Genomic DNA, 27,373 nt, shown 5'->3' with positions numbered 1-27,373 from the left:
AGATTGGAACGGGCCACAATTCTTCTGTTCGTAAGATTTATAATTACAAATCAAGCATATTTCCAGTTTGATGCAGTGATGTGTATCTGGATCCTTTTATTCTGTGAAATAACTAAAGTCCCAAAGTTGTCCCGAACGTATCCCCCCTCTGCCGCCAAAGACCTCCTGGATAGGATTAAACCCAACTGCCAGCAGTGTATGTGCAACAACTGGTTCTCTCTCATCTATTGGTGAAATAGACTGATTCAGTCTCCGGAGGATTATTTTACTGCAAAAGGCTCACCACACATAGCGGTAAATGAGTCCAGTAAAACTGCCACCTCAAAATATTATGCTACTCATAACCCTGGTGTTGCTCTTTCACAGGGTGTTTTGAATATTACCAATTTAGTTTAACAACATATTTTTTCCTTTTTTTGAAAAGTGGAATTGTTGATTTCGTGTTGGGGAATGGAGAGTTTTTTTTATAAATGAAGCAGCTGTTTGGCCACTTCTCAGCACTTTATTCTGTCATCCAAGAAGAAGTTTGCTCGTTTTTTTGATTTCCCAGGCTGGGTCGGACAATGAAGAGGATTCTGGTGAACAAAACAAAGAACGTAGCTTGGAGCTTTCGTGTGATACAGTCAGAGAGCAGCTCACCAACAGCATTCGACAACAATGGAGAATCCTGAAAAACCATGTCGAGAAACTAGACTCTCAAGGTATGATGGGCTTGTGTCGAATTGAATAGTTTAGGGCAGCACTGCCCAATCTTGGTCTTTTTGTGGGTCACTTGGGTGAATGCCCTGGAATTCCATGGGCCATAAACAAAGTGCCAATAGCAACTGTTTGTGAACCTCCAGGCCCACAAAATTCACATGGAGCAAGAAATAAAAGTGCAAATGGAAATGAGTTGCCTGAGCTTTGTGTGCTGGATTACCTGGGTTTGTGGTCCATGTGTGGCTCCGGGTCCATTGTTTAAACACCCTCTGCTTTACAACAGTGGAGTGTGGAAAATAAGAAATTCCATTGTACTATATCACACTTTTCATTTCTTCAGTAGTTTTGAGGACGGCGAATTAGATCTTGACGACTGAAACTGGGAAATATTTCAGAACAAATACAGGAAAAGGTGTTCACTAATTGTCTCAAAAATGCGTCTATTCAGAAAAGCATTAACTCTACTATTACCAAAAGAAATCCTAGGTTAAAGGAAAAGGTGACTCGAGGAAACTATTTATGCCTCCTGTTATACAAAGGCGATTTATCCCCATGTAATTGGCATTCCAAAATACCTACAATTCTGAACTCTGGTCTGATTATAAGGTAAGTGTCTCCCTCCCCTGCAAAAACCTCCTCACTTGGCCAGTTTGAGCTAGTTTTCTGATGAGACAGACTGGAAGGATGGGCCATCTATATTTGGTGCTGGGCTTCCACAGTTTACTGTGACTTGTGTAATGTATGGGGAAAGGTTAAATAGAAAGTAGGAATCTCCTCAAATTTTGCCATTTTGAAGCCCTGATTTTATTTTAAATGTAGCTGGAAAGTGCAAAGCTTTACTGTAATTATATTTAAAATACTTGCAGATATATGGTTTATTTTAAATACATCCGATTGTTAGTGTTGATGGGCTAAGTTTCACTTATTGCAGCATCCTTGGTGAAGTCTGGTTTTCTGGAGGATGATGATATAATCAGCAGAGAAGATCATGAGCAAGAGATTGAGAAACTAAAAGTGGAAATCCAGCAGTGCAGGGATGTGATCAAAGCCCAGCAACAGCTGTTACAGGTATGGTTTATATTTTAAAATAAATGCCTCCAATGTGTCAAGTCTGCACTGTGAAAGCAACTTTGTAGCTGTAAAGCCGGCTGCTGATTTGAACAGCGAGCGGTGGCCAATTATTGCAGTCAGTATAGGGTATGGGGGGACATGGGATGTGTTCCCATGCACCTGCTTCCCTTGTCCTTCTAGTTGGTGGAGGTCATGGGCTTGGGAGATGCTGTGGAAGAAGCCTTGGCGAGTTGCTGCAGTGCATCCTGTAGATCGTACACATTGCAGACATGGTGCACTAGTGGTGGAGGTGGGAGATGGACTGCCGATCAAGCCGGTTGCTTTGTCCTGGATGATGTCGAGCTTTGAGTTTTGTTGTAACTGCACCAATACAGGCAAGTGGAGAATGTTCCATCACACTCCTGTCTTGAGCCTTTTAGGTGGTGGAGATGCTCTGGGGAGTGAGGTGGTGAGCCACTTGCTGCAGAATACCCAGCCTTTAACCTGCTCTAGTAGCCACAGCATTTATGTGACTGGTCCAGTTGTGTTTCTGGTCAATGGCCACCCCCAGGATGTTGATGGTGGGGGATTCAGTGTTGGCTATGCCATTGAATGTCAAGGGGAGGTGGTTAGACTCTCTCTCTTCCTTGTTGGAGATGGTCATTGCCTGGCTCTAGTGTGGTGCAAATGTTACTTGCAACTTATCAGCCCAAGCCTGGATGTTGTCCAGGACTGCTTCATTATCTGAGGAATTGCAAATGGAGCTGATTGATTTTAATCCATTTTTAAGGTGTTGGGTATTGAATTTCTTTTATATATAAAGTCAAAAAATGCCTACTTTATCATTTTTGAAATGTGAAGGTTAGTGTTACCTTTTCTTTCCAAAGCAACAGATTAATGCCCAGTGTGATGACGAAACAGCCATACTACTGCGAGACTGCTACTTACTGGAAGAGAAGGAACGATTGAAAGAAGAGTGGAGACTATTTAATGATCAGAAGAAAAACTTTGAAAGGGAGAGAAGAAACTTTACAGAAGCAGCTATCAGACTGGGGCACGAGGTAGCACTTTTGGTTATTTTACGTTTGTTGGTCTCCAGGTAGAATGGAATTAGCCCCATCATTTTATAAACCTTCTGCAGACGAACCTGTCCCTTAATGCTAAATTTGGAATTGCTGTGAAAGCTGTTATTTTTGCTGTGAAATGGTCATGCTTGTCACAGTTGATTGAGATCTCTGATTTGTTACTATGAAATGGTGAGCAGTTATCTTAATCATTTGGGAAAAAGAAATTCATTTTGTATGAACATCTGGCCTTTAAGTATTGTGGTGCAAAAGGTCAATACAGTATGAGATTAATTGTTTTGTGACCTGCAGAAAGATTGTACAGACTCCATAATTTGCAGTCAGCTCTAATGACATAATTTCCAGCGGGTATGAAAATTATAAATTGCAACTTGTAAACAACTGTATGTGGAGGTTCTGCAGAGCTGTACAGTTCACCCTGTATTATAAACAGAACAGAGTCCACAGCACTGGCACTCCCAGATATTATAGAATACTTCTTCACAAAACCAATCCATGAGATAAAGTTGGCATAAACTTTACTCCAGTCTTGGAAGTATATATTTTTTTTGATTTTTATATCTTGATTCTCATTAAAGTGCATTTCACATTCATGAAGCTGTTACACACAGAATTTACATGTACATTCTGATGTTACAACGGTTGTGGGAGGAATGCGTTGATGGATCCAGAAGTGACATTTTTTGACTTTGCCCATTTCTATCCGCAGAGGAAGGTTTTTGAGGAAGATCGAGCCACATGGTTGAAGCAGCAGTTTTTGAACATGACTCCCTTTATGGAGCGCAAGAATCCCAAAATAATGAAGCCACAAAGTGCCTTTTCCATTAGTGAGTTTTACAATCAAATGTACAAAAAAACTGAACATTCAATGGAAAGTGATACCTTGCCCACTTGTGTTACTGTCCTCCGATGCCTTTGAAGCAGCTCATGTTTAGATTCATACATTTTTCGTGTGTTTTCTTGTTAGATTCATTTTCTTTCTCTAGTGTGCTGCCTCAACTGACCAACCTCAGTCAATGCTCCAAAATTTACAAATACCAAGACTTAGTAACAGGTTTGAGAGGATAAATCGCCTCCTCCTGCTCCTATGTTCCTCAGTAAGCAATCCACTGCAATTTTTTTTGCACCATAAATATGAACATTTTAAATCGGCAGTTTGAGAGAGAACTTGTGCGGCGGTCCTGTTGTTGGAAGCTAACGGTTGACACTAATATTTGCTCCTTTAGTATTATGAGAGCCACATGGTCAGGGAGCACGAAATACAAACTGATTCCGTGACTGGTTATTAAAATTTATAGTTAGGTGCATCCTCAAGCGTGTAAGTTAACTTCTGGGTGATTTATTTCTCTCTTTTTTTCTTCTGCGCTCTCTCTCCTTCACGCTGTTTCTCCCCCACCACCTCCTCCACCTCCACCACTATGGCCAAGGAGAAGTGTGGCCCAACAGGAAATCCCATTCAACCTTCCTTGATTCTTTCACCCACCCCTGGGGGGCATGGGTTCTTAGCGACACCAACTGCACGGAGTGGACATTGGGAACTGAGTGGAAATGGAGGGACAACATTTTTCATCCTTCCATGTGTTCATGTTCCAGGGCACTTGTGGTCCTTTTCAAAACATCCTGCTGGGATTTTCAAAGTGGGGCGGAGATGAATGAGATTCACAGAAATACATGGGAGATATTACGGTGCTCTTTCAATTCACATTCCAGGCTAGAATCGAGTGCTCTCGCATCGTGTATTAAATGAACTTGTAAGATAAAGAGTGTTTGATGGCAACCCATTGAATGAACGAATATAGAATTTATTGTGCTGTTCAGTTAGGCCAACATGACTCGCATAGTATTTTGACACTGTGATTTGGGTCCACTTCCTTTGTGAGATGAAAAGCAATGATCTGATTTATTTTGAATGGACTTGTTATAAAGATTTATTGAGATTTTGCTGATTGCGTGAGATCTATATTAAAAATGAAAGAAGCATTTCTCTAGTGCTGGGGAGGGGTTGTTATTAAAATGTCACATCAGTAAACCTGGAAGAAGGTTTTGAGCTCCCCAATTACTCAGCAGTTAAATGAACCAAATATGGTCCAGTATTCAGGAAGACCAGGGATTTGATCCCTGTCTATGCTGAATGAGCTGATTTCAGCTCGAGTGCTAATGGTGAAGTAGTGTTGATTTCAGCAGCTCGGGCTCGGTGGGGGAGTTAAAACCGGCCAGGTTTCCTATTCCTTATTCCCATCTATTGATCCTTACCATTAACCGGGTATGATTCGGTTCTGTTACGATGCCCATGATTGAACATCCTCCCAACAACATTTACAAATAAGCACAGCAACTTCAAATACAGTCCCTTCATCAAGTGTGAACATGGTGTGTGCCTTTTATTTTTTCTTTGTTCCCACTGTGGTTGCTTGAACTTTCAGGAGTAGATCAACTACTTAGAGCTACTTCTATTTATTTGATTAACTTGGTTTATATATACCATAAATATCTTCTAGGTCCAGAGCAGGAGAAGCACAAGATACAGTCACAGCCAAATATGTCTACTTACCTCCGACCTAATACAGCTCCAGTAGCTGCACCTGAACCCTCAACAAATACCAAATTTCCTCCAATAAATAGTGCCACGCCCGTGTCCACAGAATCTGGTCGAACAGTGCGCCTCAATCCAGGAACTAGGTGTGTTCACGAATCTCTTGTGCATTTTGTGTGGGTTTTTTTTAATAGACCAGGTGATAGTAGGAATAGGAGTTTTGGGACTGGAGTGGGTCACCAGGTTATTTTAGGAAAAAATACTTTACAGGAAATTGCAACCAGCAGCAAGAATCTTGAAGCTTCAGTCCTTGAAGTCAGACCAGTATATTCCTGTTACAATTTTTCTGCAAATTATAAATTAAAATGAAGATAAATTGTTTGGTACTGAACACCTCTAGTTGATGAATCATGCTTTCAATACTATAAGAATTCCATGTTCATTTTGGAGGAATGAAAGAGTGGATGTGGGGCCGAACATGAAGGAGTTTTGCCAGTTAGCTCCAGGTAATTAATCGATCTCAAATGGTATGGGTCTGCTTAAGGTATTCTAGTCGCAACCATCTGAAAAAAACTGACATTTGGTAAACTTTTGAGGAATGATGCTCGTTGCTGAAAATATGCACAGTAGAGTGAGAAAGAAGTTGCATTTATATAGAGCCTTTCACCATCTCAGGAGGTTCCAAAGCACTTTATGAAGTACTTGAAGTATAATTGCTGTTGTGATGTAGAAATACAAAGATCTGATTAGGTTCAGTTGTGTAGTTTTTTAACCAGATAGGAGATCTTTGTGCTAAATCTCGGGGCATGCATTCCAGATTAAAGTGTAATGATTTTGTTCATTGATTTTCATTGCAGCTCGAGACCTATACCAAAAAGAGGAAACGGGGGCAGTTACGATGTGAAAAGAAACAGTAATGGAAGACCTCATGAGAAATGGAGGAGCACTGCAAAGCCAGCCCCCGATCACAGATATTATAACGGGTGTTCTACACTTTGGAACGATTCGCAGGAGGAGGACTCGAGTGGAAATTCTCTACAATCTACAAATGAGCCTAATCTCAAATGATTGTGCACAAGGCAGAAACTACAACTTCAGATTCTGTGAACTGTCTAGGGTCCTTGGAATGTAGTGTTCCATTGAAATAATGCACATGTTATGGTGACATTGTGAACTGAAGATCACTTCAGGCAGCACTTTGTATGTCGAGTGGAAACTGGTGACAGTTGTGACTACGACGCCTGGATGATTTTTGGTTTGCCGGAGCTGCACTATGTTTACGTGTAAATGGGTCTGAAGAATCGCATTTTAAACGTGAGCTCTTTTTGTCTTTCTCTTTTGCTATTGATTATGAAAGGAGTAGGTGCAAACTTTTTTGTGAAGTTTTTAATTTTAAAATATTGCAATGATTTTTGAATCTTTGTTTATGTAGGTTATGTGAAGTACTGTAACATCTGAAATTATTTTGCTTTTAAACCTTTTGACATGGTTATGGTGGTGATGGTGGGGAAAAAGTCATGCACGTGTCAAATCGTCACTACAGACAACTGTTGTTAAACTCAAATCAAATCCTTGTAAGGTGTTCTGATAGAATTTTAATTTGACATTTTTTTAAAAAAAAGACTAGGTGCTGCTTTAAATGTAACACATGAATTTTTTTTGTCCCTGAAAGATGGGATCTTAATAAAATGTGTGTTCACAGCAGATCTGCCACAACAACTTTATTCAAGAATTTGCAACTAAAGACCCTGCTCTGATGAAACCACTGCTGGAGAGGTTTACTGGTGACTGGCCAAGAGGGTATTTGTGGGGTTAAGAAAACATTTGATGGTTCTGTGCTTGTTCATTGAGATTTTTGATTGTCATAATCGATTCATGTGGTTAAAGAATTCCTGGTTCTTCATGTCAAGCTTTTGCAGTATTTTTAAAACTGCTGTTTTCATGACTTGGTGCACACATCTGGTTAATTGTGTGGCCTTCAGACAGAGGGATTTGTTAGAAAGTTGCTCTGGAACAGTGATAGACACCGACAGAGGGAGATAAATAAAGGTGAGACTCAGTACAGTACAATAGAGAGACACCAGCAGAGGGGGATAATGTGTGACTGAGTACAGTGAGTAACAGAGACAAACCAACAGAGGGAGTTAGTTAAAAGTGAGACTCAGTACAGTGAGTGATACAAAGAGAATCCAACAGAGGGAGTTAGTTAAAAGTGAGACTCAGTACAGCGAGTGATACAAAGAGAATCCAACAGAGGGAGTTAGTTAAAAGTGAGACTCAGTACAGTGAGTGATAATGTGGAGATGCCTGTTTCCACGAGTGGAGAATTCAAGAACTAGAGGACATAGATTTAAGCTGATTGGCGGAAGGATTAGAGGGGACATGAGGAAAAACTTTTTAACCCAGAGGGTGGTGGGTGTATGGAATTCACTGCCCGAATTGGTGGTAGAGGCAGGGACCCTCAACTCTTTTAAAAAGTACCTGGACCTGCACCTGAAGTGCTGTAAGCTGCAGGGCGACAGACCGGATGCTGGAAGGTGGGATTAGAATGGGCACCTGGTTGTTCTTCGAGCCGGTGCGGACACGATGGGCCGAATGGCCCCTTCTGTGCTGTATCTTTTCCATGGTTCTATTGATGTCACAATGGGAAATGGCTGGGGATGTCAGGATTACAGGAGGAGGAGGTGCTTAAAAGATTGGCGATGCTCAAAGTAGAAAAGTCACCCGGTCCAGATGGGATGCATCCGAGGTGATTGAGGGAAGTAAGGGTGGAAATTGCGTTGGGTCTGGCCACAATCTTCCAATCCTCCTTTAGATATGGGGATGGTGCCGGAGGACTGGAGGATTGCAAATGTTATACCCCTGTTCAAAAAAGGGGAGAGGGATAAACCCGGCAATTGCAGTCAGCCTAACGTCGGTGGTGGGGAAACTTTTAGAGACAATAATCCGGGACAAAATGAATCAGCAGAAGAGCCAGAGGTGACGAGAGGAAACATTTTTTAATGCAGTGAGTTGTAATGATCTGGAATGCACTGCCTGAAAGGGTGGTGGAAGCAGATTCAATAGTAACTTTCAACAGAGAATTAGATAAACACTTGAAGGGAAATAACTTACAGGGCTATGGGGAAAGAGCAGAGGGAGTGGGATTAATTGGATAGATCTTTCAAAGAGCCAGCACAGGCATGAGGGGCCGAATGGCCACCTCCTGTGCTGTATCTACTATAATACAAAGGGAACAGGGGGAGATGGAGAGACGGAGAGACAAGAGCAGAGGGAAAAGCAGAAAGTGGATGGATACTTCAAAGGAAAAATTTGGCTACGGTGAATTAGCTGGGGAGTGGGACTAATTGGACAGCTCTTTCAAAGAGCCGGCACCGGCTCGATGGGCCCAATGGGCTCCTTCTGTGCTGTTTGATTCTGATTCTACAACAGATGGGGAACAGGGAAAGAGCAACCAAAAAGCAGACTGGTAACAGACAAAGAAGCAGCACGTTAAAATAAAGCAAGGAACATTGAAATGAGACAATTGAGGTGATTCCAATGAAAGGAAGATCCTTCTTTTCATTAATGCTCCAGTGAGCAATGGAGCTTTGGAGGTGAGTGAGGGCTCCCCTCAGTTTCAGCTCACTGACTCTGTGCACAATGGTTAACAGGGCCCTGGCCTCCACAGGTAGTAGGCCTTATTCCTGGCTCCCAGCAGGAGGTCTGACCTCAGACAGGCCCAGGAAGGAACCACCTGGGTCACTGCACCAAGACAGAAGGCCCTCCCCCCTCACAGACAGACTCACCTTGGACTCTTCCACAGAAGGGGGCTGGGTTTGAGACAGAGAAAGCAGTTACCTGGTAGGATAGGGGCTTTGGACTGGGAGGAGAGGACTTTTGACTGACAAGCTTCTGTTATATCAGGGGAGGTAGGTGCACTGACCCCTCTCTCTCTCACTCTTTCTCCTGGGATGTGTTATTGAAGACGGACTGGTGAGTGTAAGCATGTTTAAACTCTTGGTCCCTGTCTCACTGTACAGGTAATGAAAGTGTATTGTAGGATGGTGCGTGCGGGACTCCTTGCTCTAACAGTGATTGAGTGTGTGCGAGATTCCTTGCTCTGTGGATCTTGACCGGAGATGTGTGTGTGGATTTTGACTGATGGAATCGTAGAATCTTATAGGACAGGAGGATTTAAATAACAGGTGATGCAGTGCCCTGAGGAGAAGGGATCTGCACTGTTCTGTGTGGTACAAATGGAGAATAAGAGAGTTCAATAAAAATCCTGGGATGTGCTATTGCAGGCGGGTTGGTGAGTATTAGTGTGTTTAAACTCTGATCTCGGTCTCGCTGCACAGATAATGAAAGTATATTGTAGGATGGTGTGTGCGAGACTCCTTGCTCTGTATTTTTACTGATGAATGCGGATTTTCACTGATGTGAGTGTGGAGATTTACTGATGATGTGAGTGTGGAGATTGAGCACAGAGTTTGGGAAAGGCAGAGAGTGAGCCTCGAACGGAGTGAACACATTCAACTGGGAATTTGGTGCATGTGGGAATTGGGTGCAGAGGGGGAAGGAGGTGCTAAGTGATTTAAACCCAAGAACTGTAGACTTGGACTGAGCGGAGCATAAAGGGAGACGCAGGAGGAATCAAAACAAGGCAAGGAGGCGCGCTGAGGGCAGGTCAGTAATATTTAGTTCATTGGTTAGTGTTTTTTAGTGGTTGGTTCGTGTTTTACTGTCAGATAAACAGTAAAGTGCCTTAAAGCTAAAGAAACAGTTTCCATGGCAGGACAGCTGGGGCCCGTCCCATGCACATCCTGTGCCATGTGGGAACTCCAGAACGCACTTTGTGTCCTGGAAAACCACATGTACAGGAAGTGCCGCCATCTGCTGGAGTTCAAGCTCAGGGCTTCTGAGTTTGAGGGGCGGCTGGCGTCACTACAGTGAATGCGGGAAGCTGAGAGTTTTGTGGATAGCACGTTTCAAGAGGTGGTCACCCCCCAGCTACAGAGAGTTCAGTGTTGAATACCAGTGAGGGTGTTTTTTTTAAATTCGTTCATGGGATGTGGGTGTCGCTGGCGAGGCCGGCATTTATTGCCCATCCCTAATTGCCCTTGAGAAGGTGGTGGTGAGCCGCCTTTTTGAACCGCTGCAGTCCGTGTGGTGAAGGTTCTCCCACAGTGCTGTTAGGAAGGGAGTTCCAGAATTTTGACCCAGCGACGATGAAGGAACGGCGATATATTTCCAAGCCGGGATGGTGTGTGACTTGGAGGGGAACGTGCAGGTGGTGTTGTTCCCATGTGCCTGCTGCTTTTGTCCTTCTAGGTGGTAGAGGTCGCGGGTTTGGGAGGTGCTACCGAAGAAGCCTTGGCGAGTTGCTGCAGTGCATCTTGTGGATGGTACACAATGCAGCCACTGTGCAACGGTGGTGAAGGGAGTGAATGTTTAGGGTGGTGGATGGGGTGCCAATCAAGCGGGCTGCTTTGTCCTGGATGGTATCGAGCTTCTTGAGTGTTATTGGAGCTGCACTCATCCAGGCAAGTGGAGAGTATTCCATCACACTCCTGACTTGTGCCTTGTAGATGGTGGAGAGGCTTTGGGGAGTCAGGAGGTGAGTCACTCGCTGCAGAATACCCAGCCTCTGACCTGCTCTTGTAGCCACAGTATTTATATGGCTGGTCCAGTTAAGTTTCTGGTCAATGGTGACCCTCAGGATGTTGATGGTGGGGGATTTGGCGATGGTAATGCCGTTGAATGTCAAGGGGAGGTGGTTAGACTCTCTCTTGTTGGAGATGGTCATTGCCTGGCACTTGTCTGGCGCGAATGTTACTTGCCACTTATCAGCCCAAGCCTGGATGTTGTCCAGGTCTTGCTGCGAGCAGGCTCGGACTGCTTCATTATTTGAGGGGTTGCGAATGGAACTGAACACTGTGCAATCATCAGCGAACATCCCCATTTCTGTCCTTACGATTGAGGGAAGGTCATTGATGAAGCAGCTGAAGATGGTTGGGCCGAGGACACTGCCCTGAGGAACTCCGGCAGCAATTTCCTGGGGCTGAGATGATTGGCCTCCAACAAGCACTACCATCTTCCTTTGTGCTGGGTATGACTCCAGCCACTGGAGAGTTTTCCCCCTGATTCCCATTGACTTCAATTTTACTAGGGCTCCTTGGTGCCACACTCGGTCAAATGCTGCCTTGATGTCACGGGCAGTTACTCTCACCTCACCTCTGGAATTCAGCTCTTTTGTCCATGTTTGGACCAAGGCCGTATTGAGGTCTGGAGCCGAGTGGACCTGGCAGAACCCTAACTGAGCATCGGTGAGCAGGTTATTGGTGAGTAAGTGTAGCTTGATAGCACTGTTGACGACACCTTCCATCACTTTGCTGATGATTGAGAGTAGACTGATGGGGCGGTAATTGGCCGGATTGGATTTGTCCTGCTTTTTGTGGACAGGACATACCTGGGCAATTTTCTACATTGTCGGGTAGATGCCAGTGTTGTAGCTGTACTGGAACAGCTTGGCTAGAGGCGCAGCTAGTTCTGGAGCACAAGTCTTCAGCACTACAGCCGGGATGTTGTTGGGCCCATAGCCTTTGCTGGATTCAGTGCACTCAGCCCTTTCTTGATATCACATGGAGTGAATCGAATTGGCTGAAGACTGGCTTATGTGATGATGGGGATATTGGGAGGAGGCCGAGATAGATCATCCACTCGACATTTCTGGCTGAGGATGGCTGCAAACGCTTCAGCCTTGTCTTTTGCACTCACGTGCTGGACTCCGCCATCATTGAGGATGGGGATGTTTACAGAGCCTCCTCCTCCCGTTAGTTGTTTAATTGTCCACCACCATTGACGACTGGCATGTGGCAGGACTGCAGAGCTTTGATCTGATCCGTTGGTTGTGGAATCGCTTAGCTCTGTCTATAGCATGTTGCTTCCGCTGTTTAACATGCATGTAGTCCTGAGCGGAGGCACTTAAAAGATTGGCAGGTCTCAAAGTAGAAAAGTCACCTCGTCCTGATGGGATATATCCTCGGTTACCGAGGGAAGTTAGGGTAGAAATTACGGAGGCTCTGGCCACAAACTTCCAATCCTCCTCAGATATGGGGACGGTGCCGGAGGACTGGAGGATTTCAAATGTTACACTCCTGTTCACAAAGTGGGGGTGAGCGATAAACCCGGCAATGACAGGCCAGTCAGCCTAACATCGGTGGTGGGGAAACTTATGGAGACAATAATCCCGACAAAATTAATTGGCACTTGGAAAAGTATGGGCTAGTAAATGAAAGTCAGCACGGATTTGTTAAAGGAAAATCATATTTGACTAACTTGATTGAGTTCTTTGATGAAGTAACGGAGAGGGTTGATGAGGGTAGTGCGGTTGATGTTGTGTATATGAACTTTCAAAAGGCATTTGATAAAGTACCACATAATAGGCTTGTTAACAAAATTGAAGCCCATGGAATTAAAGGGACAGTGGTAGCGTGGATACAAAATTGGCTATGGGATAGAAAGCAGAGAGTAGTGGTGAACGGTTGTTTTTCAGACTGGAGGGAAGGACACAGTGGTGGTCTCCAAGGGTCAGTATTAAGACCACTGCTCTTTTTGATAAATATTAATGACCTGGACTTGGGTATAAAGGGTATAATTTCAAAGTTTGCAGATGACACGAAACTTGGAAATGTAGTAAAAAATGTGGAGGATAATAACAGCCTTCAGGAGGACATAGGCAGACTGTTGAAATGGGCAGACACAAGGCAGATGGAATTTACCGCAGAGAAGTATGAAGTGATGTACTTTGGTAGGAAGAATGAGGAGGGGTGATAAACAAAATGGTACAATTTTAAAGGGGGTGCAGGAACAGAGAGACTTTGAAGGTAGCAGGACAAGTTGAGAACACTGTTAATTAAGCATATGGGATCGTGGGCTTTATAAATAGAGGCATAGAGTACAAAAGCAAGAAAGTAATGCTAAACCTTTATAAAACACTGGTTAGGTCTCAGCTGGAGTATTGTGTCCAATTCTGGGCACCACACTTTGGGAAGGATGTCAAGGTCTTCGAGAGGGTGCAGAAGAGATTTACTGGAATGGTACCAGGGATGAGGGACTTCAATTATTTGGAGAGACAGGGACAGCTGGGATTGTTCTCCTTAGAGCAGAGAAGGTTGAGGCGAGATTTGATAGAGGTGTTCAAAATCATGAACTGTTTTGATAGAGTAAATAAGGAGAAACTGTTTCCAGTGGCAGAAGGGTCGGTAACCAGAGGACACAGATTTAAGTTGATCGGCAAAAGAGCCAGAGGCGACATGAGGAAACATTTTTTTTTACGCAGCGAGTTGTGATGATCTGGAATACACTGCCTGAAAGGGCGGTGGAAGCAGATTCAATAGTAACTTTCAAAAGGGAATTGGATAAATACTTGAAGGGAAAAAGTTACAGGGCTATGTGGAAAGAGCAGGGGAGTGGGATTAATTGGATAGCTCTTTCAAAGAGCCAGCACGGGCTCGATGGGCTGAATGGCCTCCTCCTGTGTTGTAGCCAATCTAAGATTCGATGAAAATACTGCGGATGCTGGAAATCTGAAATAAAAAGAGAAAATGCTGGAAATATTCATCAAGTCAGGCAGCATCTCTGGAGAAAGAAACAGAGTTAATGTTTCAGGTCAAAGACCTTTCATCAGAACTGGAAGAAGCTAAAGATTTAACAGTTTTTAAGCAAGTACAGAGCCAGGGAATGGGCGGTAGGAAGGGGAGGGAGGGAAAGGCCTGTGATAGGGTGGTGGGCAGGAGTGATTAAATGACAAAAGAGATGATGGTGCAAGGCAAGGAGGGTGATAACGGGACAATTAAAGAAACAAAAGATGGTCCAGAGGAGCTGTAAATGGTAACAGCGGAACGATTACCAGCACTCGCTGTCCGATACAATGGGAGCAGTGGTTATGATCTGAAGTTATTGAAATCATGGTTGAGTCCAGAAGGTTGTAAAGTGCCTAAACGAAAGATGAGGAGCTGTTCCTCGAGCTTCAGTTGAGCTTCATTGGAACAGTGTAAGAGGCCGAGGACAGAGAGGTCAGAGTAGGTGTGGGATGGGGAATTAAAATGGCAAGTGACCGGCAGGTCAGGGTCACACTTGTGGACAGAGCGGAGGTGTTCAGCAAAGCGATCACCCAGTCTGCGTTTGGTCTCCCCAGTGTAGAGGAGACCGCATGTGTGCAGCGGATACAGTATAGTAAATTGAAAGAAGTACAAGGAAATCACTGTTTCACCTGCAGGTTACATCAAGTACAGTTCAATGAAACACATTGGACATAATTACAGTTCATGACACTCGAGGGTGCCTCATTGCATTACACTCAATACACATTTTTGATAACAGGTACGTTACAGATTCTTTACAGGTTCATTACAGATTCATTACAGTTACATTACATCAATTTGAATTTTACATTCTGCCCGAGGGGGTTTTTCCCTGATTGCAGCCCCTCGGTTTACAATGGCGGGAAGGCTCTAAACGGTTGCCTTTCCCCACAGAGCCTTTGCGGCGGCCGCACCCATCCTCAGTGCATCCCTCAGCACGTAGTCCTGGACCTTGGAATGTGCCAGTCTGCAACACTCGGTCGAGGACAGCTCCTTGTGCTGGAAGACCAGCAAGTTTCGGGCAGACCAAAGGGCGTCTTTCACCGAGTTGATGGTCTTCCAGCAGCAGCTGATGTCCGTCTCAGTGTGCGTCCCCGGGAACAGCCCATAGAGCACAGAATCCTGTGTTACGGAACTGCTCGGGACGAACCTGGACAGATACCACTGCATCTCTCTCCAGACCTTCTTTGCAAAGGCACATTCCAGAAGGAGATGGGTGACGGTCTCGTCTCCACCGCAGCCTCCTCTGGGACAGCGCGCGGTGGCGCTGAGAGCCCGGGAGTGCATGAAGGATCTGACGGGAAGGGCCCTTCTCACCACCAGCCAAGCTAGGTCTTGGTGCTTGTTTGAAAGCTCTGGCGATGAGGCGTTCTGCCAAATGACATTGACCGTCTGCTCGGGGAACCAACCGACAGGATCCACCATCTCCTTTTCCCGCAGGGTCTCGAGGACGTTACGTGCGGACCACTTGCTGATCGCCTTGTGGTCAAAGGTGTTTTCCTGCACAAACCTTTCCACGAAGGACAGGTGGGGCGGAACGGTCCGTGGCAGCGTGGCCAGGCCCATCCTTCTCAACACCGGGGACAGGTAGAACCTCAGCACGTAGTGACACTTTGTGTTTGCGTACTGAGGGTCTATGCACAGCTTGATGCAGCCGCACACAAAGGTGGCCATCAGGATGAGGGCCACGTTGGGCACGCCTTTCCCCCCTTTCTCTGGAGATTTGTACATCGTGACCCTGCGGACACGGTCCATTTTTGATCTCCAGACAAAGTGGAAGATGGCTCGGGTGACTGTCGCGGCGCAGGAGCGAGGTATGGGCCAGACCTGCGCCACGTACAGCAACACCGAGAGTACCTCGTACCTGATGACCAGGTTCTTGCCCACGATCGAGAGGGATCGTTGATCCAACAGTCCCAGTTTCTGCTTAACCTTGGAGATACGCTCCTCCCAGTTTTTGGTGCACGCCCCGGCCCCCCCGAACCAGATCCCCAGCACCTTCAGGTAATCCGACCTGACGGTGAAGGGGACAAAGGATCGGTCAGTCCAGTTCCCAAAGAACATGGCCTCGCTCTTGCTACGATTTACCCTGGCCCCCGAGGCCAGTTCGAACTGGTCGCAGATGCTCATCAATCTGCGGACCGACAGCTGATCCGAGCAAAAGACGGCGACGTCATCCATGTACAGGGAGGCCTTGACCTGAGTGCCTCCGCTGCCTGGGATCGTCACCCCTCTTATGCCCGCATCCCTCCTGATGGACTCGGCAAAGGGTTCGATGCAACACACGAACAAGACGGAGGAGAGAGGACAGCCCTGCCTGACTCCAGATTTGATCGGAAAGCTTTCTGATTCCCACCCGTTGATTGAAACTGCGCTACTGATGTTTGTGTAGAGCAGTTGGATCCAATTGCGGATTCCCTCCCCAAACCCCATTTTGGAGAGCACGTCCATCATGTACGTGTGGGATATTCTGTCAAAGGCCTTCTCCTGGTCCAGGCTGATCAGGCAGGTGTTCACCCCCCTGTCCTGTACGTAGGCAATCGTATCCCTGAGTAGCGCCAGGCTATCAGAGATCTTCCTGCCGGGTACGGCGCAGGTCTGATCGGGGTGGATCACCACCTCCAGGGCTGACTTGACCCGATTGGCGATGACCTTGGACAGAATTTTGTAGTCCACGTTAAGTAGTGAGATGGGTCGCCAATTTTTGATTTCTTCCCTCTCCCCCTTCCGTTTGTAGATGAGGGTGATGATGCCTTTCCTCATGGAGTCTGACATGCTGCCTGCCAGAAGCATACCCCCGTACACTTCCAGCAGGTCTGGGCCTATCCAGTCCCACAGAGCCGAGTACAACTCCATCGGTAAGCCGTCGCTTCCGGGAGTCTTACTCTTCTCGAAGGATCGGACGGCCTTTGTCAGTTCGTCCAGAGTTAGCGGGTGATCCAGACTCTCCCGCTTGCTGTCGTCTAGAACCTCCGTGATAGACGACAAGAAGGAGTGGGAGGCCGCGCTGTCTGTGGGCTTCGCGTCGTACAGTCCGGCATAAAAGGATTTGCAGATCCTCAGTATGTCGGGCTGCGAGGACGTGACCGAGCCGTTCTCTTCCTTCAGGCTGCTGATCACAGAGCTCTCTCTGTGCACCTTTTGGAAGAAGAAGCGCGAGCAAGTCTCGTCCTGCTCCACGGAGCGGACTCTGGACCGGAAGATGATCTTCGAGGCCTCGGAGGCAAAGAGCGAGGCTTGCTGGTCCTTCACCTCTCTGAGTTCCTCCCCGACATCGATCCCCATCGACTGCAGCAGGAGAAGATTCTGCATGCTTTTCTGGAGTCGGGACGTTTCCCTCTGCCTCTCTCTCGCCTTCTGAACACCTTTGAGGATGAAGAACCTCTTGATGTTCGCCTTGATGGCTTCCCACCAGTGCACTGGGGAGTCAAAGAGGGGCTTTACGGTTCTCCAACCTTTGTAATCCCTCGTCAGTTCCTCAATGTTTCCCGGGGTCAACAGTTTCACGTTCAGCTTCCATGTCCCCATGTGATAGACACCGACAGAGGGAGATAAATAAAGGTGAGACTCAGTACAGTACTACAGAGAGACACCAGCAGAGAGGGATAATGTGTGACTGAGTACAGTGAGTAATAGAGACAAACCAACAGAGGGAGTTAGTTCAAAGTGAGACTCAGTATAGTGAGTGATACACAGAGACACCAAGAGGGGCGACAGATAAAGGTGAGACTGAGTGCAGGAGGTGATAGAGGGAGATAGATAAAGGTGTGACTCAGTACAGTAATTGAAACAGACACCAACAGAGAGAGATAGATAAAGGTGTGAGTGATACAGAGGGAGATAGATCCAGTTGTGTATTGGTAAATATAAAGACACAGAAAGGGAAGAGTTTGATCAAGGTCCTGACCATTCCACCTGTTTAAATGAGGGGTGATGCAGTGCAGTGAACGGATCTGCACTGTTCTGTGTGATACATGTAGAAAATGAAAGTGTTCAGTAAAAACAGGTTGAGGCACAGTGACTCCCACAGACAGACAGCGAGAGCGAGACAAACAATGCTTGAAGCACATGCTTCAAGTGCAGAGGACTTCTGCACACAGATGTCTTTGTGAATGGAAATCCGTTTCCAGTGGTGTGCCACAGGGCTCAGTGTTGGGTCCCTTGCTGTTTGTGGTATATATTAATGATTTGGACTTGAATGTAAGGGGCATGATTGGCAAATTTGCAGACGACACAAAAATTGGCCGTGTAGTCGATAGTGAAGAGGATAGCTGTAGACTCCAAGAAAATATCAATGGTTTGGTGGAGTGGGCGGAAAAGTGGCAAATGGAGTTCAACCCGGAGAAGTGTGAGGTAATGCACTTAGGGAGGGCAAACAGTAAACGGGAACACGCAGTAAACGGGAATATATTGAGAGGGGTCGAGGAAGTGAGAGATCTTGGAGTGCGTGTGCACAGGTCCCTGAAGGTGGCAGTACAGGTAGATAAGGTTGTGAAGAAGGCATATGGAATGCTCTCCATTATTAGCCGAGGTATAGAATAAAAAGCAGGGATGTAATGATGGAACTGTATAAAATGCTGGTAAGGCCACAGCTGGAGTATTGAGCGCAGTTCTGGTCACCACATTACAGGAAGGATGTAATTGCTGTGGAGAGAGTGCAAAGAAGTATTACAAGAATGTTGTCAGGGCTTGAAAATTGCAGCTGTGAGGAGAGATTGGATAGGCTGGGGTTGTTTTCCTTGGAGCAGAGGAGGCTGAGGGGAGACTTGATTGAGGTGTACAAAATTATGTGGGGCCCAGATAGAGTAGAAAGGAAGTACCTGTTTCCCCTAGCGGAGAGTTCAAGAACGAGAGGACATTGATTTAAGATGATTGGCGGAAGGATTAGAGGGGACATGAGGAAAAACATTTTTACCCAGAGGGTGGTGGGTGTATGGAATTCACTGCCCGAATTGGTGGTAGAGGCAGGGACCCTCAACTCTTTTTAAAAGTACCTGGACCTGCACCTAAAGTGCTGTAAGCTGCAGGGCTACAGACCGGATGCTGGAAGGTGGGATTAGAATGGGCACCTGGTTGTTCTTCGAGCCGGTGCGGACACGATGGGCCGAATGGCCCCTTCTGTGCTGTATCTTTTCCATGGTTCTATTGATGTCACAATGGGAAATGGCTGGGGATGTCAGGATTACAGGAGGAGGAGGTGCTTAAAAGATTGGCAATGCTCAAAGTAGAAAAGTCACCCGGTCCAGATGGGATGCATCCTCGGTTATTGAGGGAAGTAAGGGTGGAAATTGCGTTGGGTCTGGCCACAATCTTCCAATCCTCCTTTAGATATGGGGATGGTGCCGGAGGACTGGAGGATTGCAAATGTTATACCCCTGTTCAAAAAAGGGGAGAGGGATAAACCCAGCAATTGCAGTCAGCCTAACGTCGGTGGTGGGGAAACTTTTAGGGACAACAATCCGGGACAAAATGAATCAGCAGAAGAGCCAGAGGTGACGAGAGGAAACATTTTTTAATGCAGTGAGTTGTAATGATCTGGAATGCACTGCCTAAAAGGGTGGTGGAAGCAGATTCAATAGTAACTTTCAACAGAGAATTAGATAAACACTTGAAGGGAAATAACTTACAGGGCTGTGGGGAAAGAGCAGAGGGAGTGGGATTAATTGGATAGTTCTTTCAAAGAGCCAGCACAGGCACGAGGGGCTGAATGGCCACCTCCTGTGCTGTATCTACTATAATACAAAGGGAACAGGGGGAGATGGAGAGACAAGAGCAGAGGGAAAAGCAGAAAGTGGATGGATACTTCAAAGGAAAAATTTGGCTACGGTGAATTAGCTGGGGAGTGGGACTAATTGGACAGCTCTTTCAAAGAGCCAGCACCGGCTCGATGGGCCCAATGGGCTCCTTCTGTGCTGTTTGATTCTGATTCTATAACAGATGGGGAACAGGGAAAGAGCAACCAAAAAGCAGACTGGTAACAGACAAAGAAGCAGCAGGTTAAAATAAAGCAAGGAACATTGAAATGAGACAATTGAGGTGATTGTAATGAAAGGAAGATCCTTCTTTTCATTAATGCTCCAGTGAGCAATGGAGCTTTGGAGGTGAGTGAGGGCTCCCCTCAGTTTCAGCTCACTGACTCTGTGCACAATGGTTAACAGGGCCCTGGCTTCCACAGGTAGTAGGCCTTATTCCTGGCTCCCAGCAGGAGGTCTGACCTCAGACAGGCCCAGGAAGGAACCACCTGGGTCACTGCACCAAGACAGAAGGCCCTCCCCCCTCACAGACAGACTCACCTTGGACCCTTCCACAGAAGGGGGCTGGGTTTGAGACAGAGAAAGCAGTTACCTGGTAGGTTGGGGGCTTTGGACTGGGAGGAGAAGACTTTTGACTGACAAGCTTCTGCTCCATCAGGGGAGGCAGATGCACTGGCCCCTCTCTCTCTTATTCCTGGGATGTGCTACTGTAGGCAGGTTGGTGAGTATTACTCTTGATCTCTGTCTTGCTGCACAGGTAATGAAAGTGTATTGGAGGATGGTGTGTGGGAGACCTCTTGCTCTGTGGATTTTTACTGATGTTTTGAATGTGGATTTTTACTGATGGAATCATAGAACCTTACAGCACAGAAAGATTTAAATGACAAGTGATGCCTGTACAAGCAATGAAAGTATATTGTAGGACAGTGCAAGTGTCTCTCTATCTTTAAACTCTTGGGTTAAATTTGTTAACTCCTGAAAACAGGTGCTGGGATCGCGGTCGGTGATTAACCTTCGCCTGTTGTTTGCGATGCAGGCAGCACGTAACATTCGTGCCACCTGATGATTTATGATTACAGTGAGTCCCCATCCCTGATTCAAAATTAGTTTCCTTGGGATGTCCAGCATGCTATCCTCTTCCTCTACTGTAAATACTGACGCAAAGTAATTAACGTAGTAAAAACAGGCTGAGGTACAGTGACTACCACAGACAGAGACAGTGAGAGAGACAAACATTGCTTGAAGCACAGACACAGAGACCTGTACACACGGACTGCACAGTGTCACAGGGGGAAATGGAAGCAAACGTCGTGATTATAAAGGGAACGGGGGGAGACGGAGAAAAAGAGCAGAGGGAAAAGCAGAAAGTGGATGTCGACTTCGAAAGGAAAAATTTGCAGGGCGACAGGGAATTAGCAGGGAGTGGGATTAATTGGATAGATCTTTCAAAGAGTCAGCCCAATGGCCTCCTTCTGTGCTGTTTGATTCTATGACCGATAGGGAAGAGGGAAAAAGCAATCAAAAAGCAGATGGATAACAGACAAAGAAGTAGCAGGTTAAAATAAAAGAAAGGAAACTTTTGAAATCAGACAATTGAGGTGAGTTTAATGAAAGGAAGGTGTGAGCAAAGGAGCTTTGCAGGTGATTGAGGGCTCCATTCAGTTCATTTGCTCACTGCCTGTCTGTACACAATGGTGAAAAGAGCTCTGTCCTCTCCAGGTAGCAGACCTTAGACCTGGCTCCCAGCAGGAGGTCTCACCTCACACAGCCCCGGGAAGGAACAATCTGGGTCACTGCACCAAGACAAAATGCCCTCCCCCCTCACAGACGGACTCAACTTGGACCTTTCCACAGCAGGGGGCTGTTTGAGACAGAGAAAGCAGTTAGCTGGTAGGATAGGGGCTTTGGACTGGGAGGAGAGGACTTTTGACTGACAAGCTTCTGTTATATCAGGGCAGGTAGGTGCACTGACCCCTCTCTCTCTCGCTCTTTCTCCTGGGATGTGTTATTGAAGACGGACTGGTGAGTGTAAGCATGTTTAAACTCTTGGTCTCTGTCTCACTGTACAGGTAATGAAAGTGTATTGTAGGATGGTGCGTGCGGGACTCCTTGCTCTAACAGTGATTGAGTGTGTGCGAGACTCCTTGCTCTGTGGATCTTGACCGGAGTTGTGTGTGTGGATTTTGACTGATGGAATCGTAGAATCTTATTGGACAGGAGGATTTAAATAACAGGTGATGCAGTGCCCTGAGGAGAAGGGATCTGCACTGTTCTGTGTGGTACAAATGGAGAATAAGAGAGTTCAATAAAAATCCTGGGATGTGCTATTGCAGGCGGGTTGGTGAGTATTAGTGTGTTTAAACTCTGATCTCGGTCTCGCTGCACAGATAATGAAAGTATATTGTAGGATGGTGTGTGCGAGACTCCTTGCTCTGTATTTTTACTGATGAATGCGGATTTTCACTGATGTGAGTGTGGAGATTTACTGATGATGTGAGTGTGGAGATTGAGCACAGAGTTTGGGAAAGGCAGAGAGTGAGCCTCGAACGGAGTGAACACATTCAACTGGGAATTTGGTGCATGTGGGAATTAGGTGCAGAGGGGGAAGGAGGTGCTAAGTGATTTAAACCCAAGAACTGTAGACTTAGACTGAGCGGAGCATAAAGGGAGACGCAGGAGGAATCAAAACAAGGCAAGGAGGCGCGCCGAGGGCAGGTCAGTCAGTATTTAGTTCATTGGTTAGTGTTTTTTAGTGGTTGGTTCGTGTTTTACTGTCAGATAAACAGTAAAGTGCCTTAAAGCTAAAGAAACAGTTTACGTGGCAGGACAGCTGGGGCCCGTCCCATGCACATCCTGTGCCATGTGGGAACTCCAGAACGCACTTTGTGTCCTGGAAAACCACATGTACAGGAAGTGCCGCCATCTGCTGGAGTTCAAGCTCAGGGCTTCTGAGTTTGAGGGGCGGCTGGCGTCACTACAGTGAATGCGGGAAGCTGAGAGTTTTGTGGATCGCACGTTTCAGGAGGTGGTCACCCCCCAGCTACAGAGAGTTCAGGTGGAGAGGGAGTGGGTGTCCACCGGACAGACAAGAAGGAACAGGCAGGCCGTGCAGGAGTCCCCTGGGAGTGTGGCACTCACAAATTGGTATTCAGTGTTGAGTCCCAGTGAGGGTGTTGACACCATGGGGGAGTGCAGTCTGGAGCAAATCCACGGCACCATGGGAGACTCGGCTGCACAGGGTCGGGGGGAGGGGGGGCACAAGAAATGCAGCTGTCATAGAGGATTCGAAAGTCCGGGGGATAGACAGGCATTTCTGCAACCGGCGACGTGAGTCCCACATGGTGTGTTGCCTCCCTGGTGCCAGGGTAAAGGACATCACTGAGAGGGTGCGGAACATTTTGAGGGGGGGCAGGGGAACAGCCAGAAGTCGTGGTCTATGTGGGAACCAATGACATAGGAAGGAAAGGGGTTGAGGTTCTGCAGCGTTTCAGGAGCTAGGGAGGAAGTTAAAAAGCAGGACCTCAAAGATAGTAATCTCTGGATTACTCCCAGTGTCTCGTGCTGGTGAGTGTAGGAATAGTAGGAAAAGACAAGTTAATGCGTGGCTGGAGCAATGGTGCAGGAGAGAGGGCTTCAGGTTCCTGGGGCATTGGGACCAGTTCTGTAGGAGGGATCTGTTCAAGATGGACGGGTGACACCTCAACAGAACTGGGACCAGTGTCCTCATGGGGAGCTTAACTCGTGCTGTGGGGGAGGGTTAATATAATATAATTGGAATATAATGTGGGAAAATGTGAAGTCATCCACTTTGGGAGGAAAAATAAAAAAGCAAAATATTATTTGAATGGAGAAATACTACAAAATGCTGTGGTACAGTGGGATCTGGGTGTCCTCGTACATGACACACAAAAAGTCAACATACAGGTGCAGCAGGTAATCTGGAAGGCAAACGGACTATTGGCCTTTATTTCTCGGGGGATGGAGTATAAAAGCAGGGAAGTCATGCTACAACTGTACAGGGTGCTGGTGAGACCACACCTGGAGTACTGCGTACAGTTCTGGTGCCCTTATTTAAGGAAGGACATACTTGCATTGGAGGCAGTTCAGAGAAGGTTCACGAGGTTGATTCCGGGTATGGAAGGGTTGTCTTATGAGGAAAAATTGAACAGGTTGGGTCTATACTCATTGGAGTTCAGAAGAATGAGAGGAGATCTTCTTGAAACATACAAGATTCTGAGGGGACTCGATAGGGTAGATGCTGAGAGGATGTTACCCCTCATGGGGGAATCTAAAACCAGGGGGCATAGTCTCAGAATAAGGGGTGACCGGTTTAGACTGAAATGAAGTGGAATTTCTTCTCCCAGAGGATCGTGAATCTTTGGAATTCTTTACCCCAAAAAGCTGTGGAGGCTGAGTCATTGAATACATTCAAGGCTGAGTCAGACAAATTTTTAATCAGCAAGGGAGTCAAAGGATATGGGGAAAGGGCGGGAAAGTGGAGTTGAGGTAAAAATCAGATCAGGCATGGTCTCATTAAATGGTGGAGTCAGCTCGAGGGGCCGAATGGCCTACTCCTGCTCCTATCTCGATGGTCTTATGGTGAAAACTAATTTGGCAGGGGAATGGACACCAGGAGGAAATACTTTAGGGGCGAAACAAGATGCTCAGAGGACTGGGAGGGACACGTAGCACTAGATTAAAGAATAGTTCAGAAATAGGGATCAGTCAGGGGGAAAATGCGAGGCAGTTTAAGATGAGATTGTGGGAGTACCTTCATCACACGGACTGCAGCGGTTCAAGAAGGCGGCTCACCACCACCAGCAACACCCACATTCCATGAACGAATCAGAAAAAAGATTGGAGTGCATTTGCGTAAATTCACGTAGTGTGGTAAATAAGGTTGGTGAGCTGCAGGTTCAAGTCGCCAAATGGGACAATGATATAGTGGCAATAACAGAGACCTGGCTCAAAGAAGGGGAGGATTATGTACTTAATATTCCTGGCTACAAGGTATTCAGGAGAAAGAGGGAAGGATAGAAAGGAGGGGGGACTAGCAGTGTTGATCAAAGAAACTGTTATAGCACTGGAAAGGGATGATGTTGTTGAGGGGTCAAAGACAGAATCTATTTGGTTAGAATTAAGGGACAATAGAGGAACTATTATGTTACTGGGTGTATACTACAGGCTACCAAATAGTGGGGAGGAGAGAGAGGAGAACATTTGCAGGCAAATTACAGAAAGATGCAAGAACTATAGGGCAGTAATAATGTGGGACTTCAATTATCCTAATATAGATTGGGATAGTAACAGTATAAAGGGCAAAGAGGGGGAGGAATTCCTGAAATGTGTTCCAGAGAGCTTTCTGGAACAGTGTGTTTCCAGCCCAACCAGGAAGGAAACAGTGCTGGACCTAGTTCTGGGGAATGAAGTGGGGCAGGTAGAGCATGTTTCAGTGGGGGAGCATTTGGGGAACAGTGATCATAATATCATTAGGTTTAGAATAGTAATGGAAAAGAACAAGGAACAATCAAATGTGAAAATGCTTAACTGGAGAAGGGCAAATTTCAGTCAGTTAAAAGAGATCATGCCCAGGTGGAGTGGAATCAAAAATCGGCAGGCAAAACGGTAATTGAACGATGGGAGGCCAGTAAGGAGAAGTCTGTTCGAGTGCAGAGTAGACACATCCCAATGAGGGGAAAAGGGCGTTACAAAGCTAGAGCTCCCTGAATGACTAAAGATATCGAGATTAAAATGAAACATGAAAAGGAGGCTTATGATGAATGTAAGGTTCATAATACAGTAGAGAACCAGGCTGAATAATGGAAGTACAGTGGAGACCTTGTTTAAAATAAAGGGAATAATAGGGGCAAAGAGAGAGGATGAGAATAGATTAGAGGCTAATATAAAAGGGAACCCAAAAGTCTTTCATAAACACACGAATAGTAAAACGGTAGTCAAAGGAGATCTTCTTGTGCAGGCAGAGGATATGGCTGAGGTACTAAATGAATACTTTGCATCGGTCTTCACTAGAGAAGAGGATGCTGCCATTGTACCAGTAAAGGAGGAGGTGGTAGTGATGTTGGACAGGATAAAAATAGATAAAGAGGAGATACTTAAAAGATTGGCAGGGCTCAAAGTAGAAAAGTCACCTGGTCCAGATGGGATGCAATCCAGGTTACTGAGGGAAGTAAGGGTAGAAATTACAGAGGCTCTGGCCACAATCTTCTAATCCTCCTTCGATACGGGGATGGTGCTGGAGGATTGCAAATGTTACACCCCTGTTCAAAAAAGGGGCGAGGTATAAACCCGGCAATTCCAGGCTGTCAGCCCAACATCGGTGGTGAGGAAACTTTGAGGCAAAAATCCAGACAAAATAAATTGGCACTTGGAAGAGTATGGGCTAATAAATGAAAGTCAGCGTGGATTTGTTAAAGGAAAATCGAGTTTGACTAACTTGATTGAGTTCTTTGATGAAGTAACGGAGAGGGTTGATATTGTGTTTATGGACTTTAAAAGGCAATTGATAAAGTACCGCATAATCGACTTGTTCGCAAAATTAAAGCCCATGCGATTAAAACGACAGTGGCAGCATGGATATAAACTTGGCTATGGGATAGAAAGCAGAGAGTACTGGTGACCGGTTATTTTTCAGACTGGAGGGAAGTATAGAGTGGTGTTCCCCAGGGGTCAGTATTAGGACCACTGCTATTTTTAATATATATTAGTGACCTGGACTTGGATCTGGAGGGTATAATTTCAAAGTTTGCAGATGACACAAAACTCGGAAAAGTAGTAAACAATGTGGAGGATAGTAACAGACTTCAGGGGGACGTAGACAGACTGGTGAAATGGGCAGACACATGGCAGTGAAATTTACTGCAGAGAAGTGTGAAGTGATGCATTTTGGTAAGAAGAATGAGGAGAGGCAATATAAACTAAATGGTACAATTTTAAAGGGGGTGCAGGAACAGAGAGCACTGGGGGTGTATATACATTAACCTTTGAAGGTGACAGGACAAGTTGAGAAGGCTCTTAATCAAGTCCAGGATCCCATATGCTTTATTAAGAGCATAGAGTACAAAAGCAAGGAAGTTAAGTTAAACCTTTATAAAACACTGGTTAGGCCTCAACTGGAGTATTGTGTTCAATTCTGGGCACCGCACTTCAGGAAGGATGGAAAGGCCTTAGGGTTCAAAAGAGATTTACTAGAATGGAACCAGGGATGAGGGACTTCAGTGATGTGGAGAGACTGAAGAAGCTTGGGTTGTTCTCCTTGGAGCAGAGAAGGCGAAGGGGAGATTTGTTAGAGGTGCTCAATATCATGAACGGTTTTGACAGAGTAAATATGAGAAACTGTTTCCAGAGGCAGAAGGGTCAGTCACGAGTGGGTACAGAGATAAAATGATTGGCAAAAGAACCAGAGGCGACATGAGGAAACATTTTTTTATGCAGCCAGTTGTAATGATCTGGAATACACTGCCTGAAAGGGTGGATGAAGCAGATTCAATTGTAACTTTCAAAAGGGAATTGGATAAATACTTGACTTGGAAAAAAATTGACAGGGCCATGGGGAAAGACCACTGCATCGCTGCAGTATTTTCTCTGAGTATGTTATCGGATACATGT

General features: G+C 45.9%; 1 protein-coding gene across 5 annotated transcripts in view; it reads left to right on the top strand.

The window, feature by feature from the left end:
• The window catches only part of ssx2ipa (synovial sarcoma, X breakpoint 2 interacting protein a), a 60,729-nt gene extending 53,473 nt beyond the window's left edge, over nt 1-7,256 (top strand). For 3 of the 5 annotated variants that reach the window (XM_067989800.1, XM_067989797.1, XM_067989799.1), the window contains 6 exons: nt 551-701; nt 1,631-1,767; nt 2,637-2,810; nt 3,544-3,661; nt 5,333-5,513; nt 6,225-7,049. In XM_067989800.1, coding sequence (XP_067845901.1) covers nt 551-701; nt 1,631-1,767; nt 2,637-2,810; nt 3,544-3,661; nt 5,333-5,513; nt 6,225-6,435 — 972 coding nt within the window. In that variant the 3' untranslated portion in view covers nt 6,436-7,049. Of the gene's footprint in view, nt 1-550; nt 702-1,630; nt 1,768-2,636; nt 2,811-3,543; nt 3,662-5,332; nt 5,514-6,224; nt 7,050-7,072 lie in introns of those variants that run through there. The other 2 variants (XR_010963813.1, XM_067989801.1) reach the window with 2 other exon arrangements.
• The last annotated feature ends 20,117 nt before the right edge of the window (nt 7,257-27,373 follow it).

The sequence above is a fragment of the Heptranchias perlo genome, chromosome 9 (genome assembly GCF_035084215.1).
Source record: "Heptranchias perlo isolate sHepPer1 chromosome 9, sHepPer1.hap1, whole genome shotgun sequence".
Lineage (NCBI taxonomy): Eukaryota > Metazoa > Chordata > Chondrichthyes > Hexanchiformes > Hexanchidae > Heptranchias > Heptranchias perlo.
This window is presented reverse-complemented; position numbering and strand designations above follow the sequence as displayed.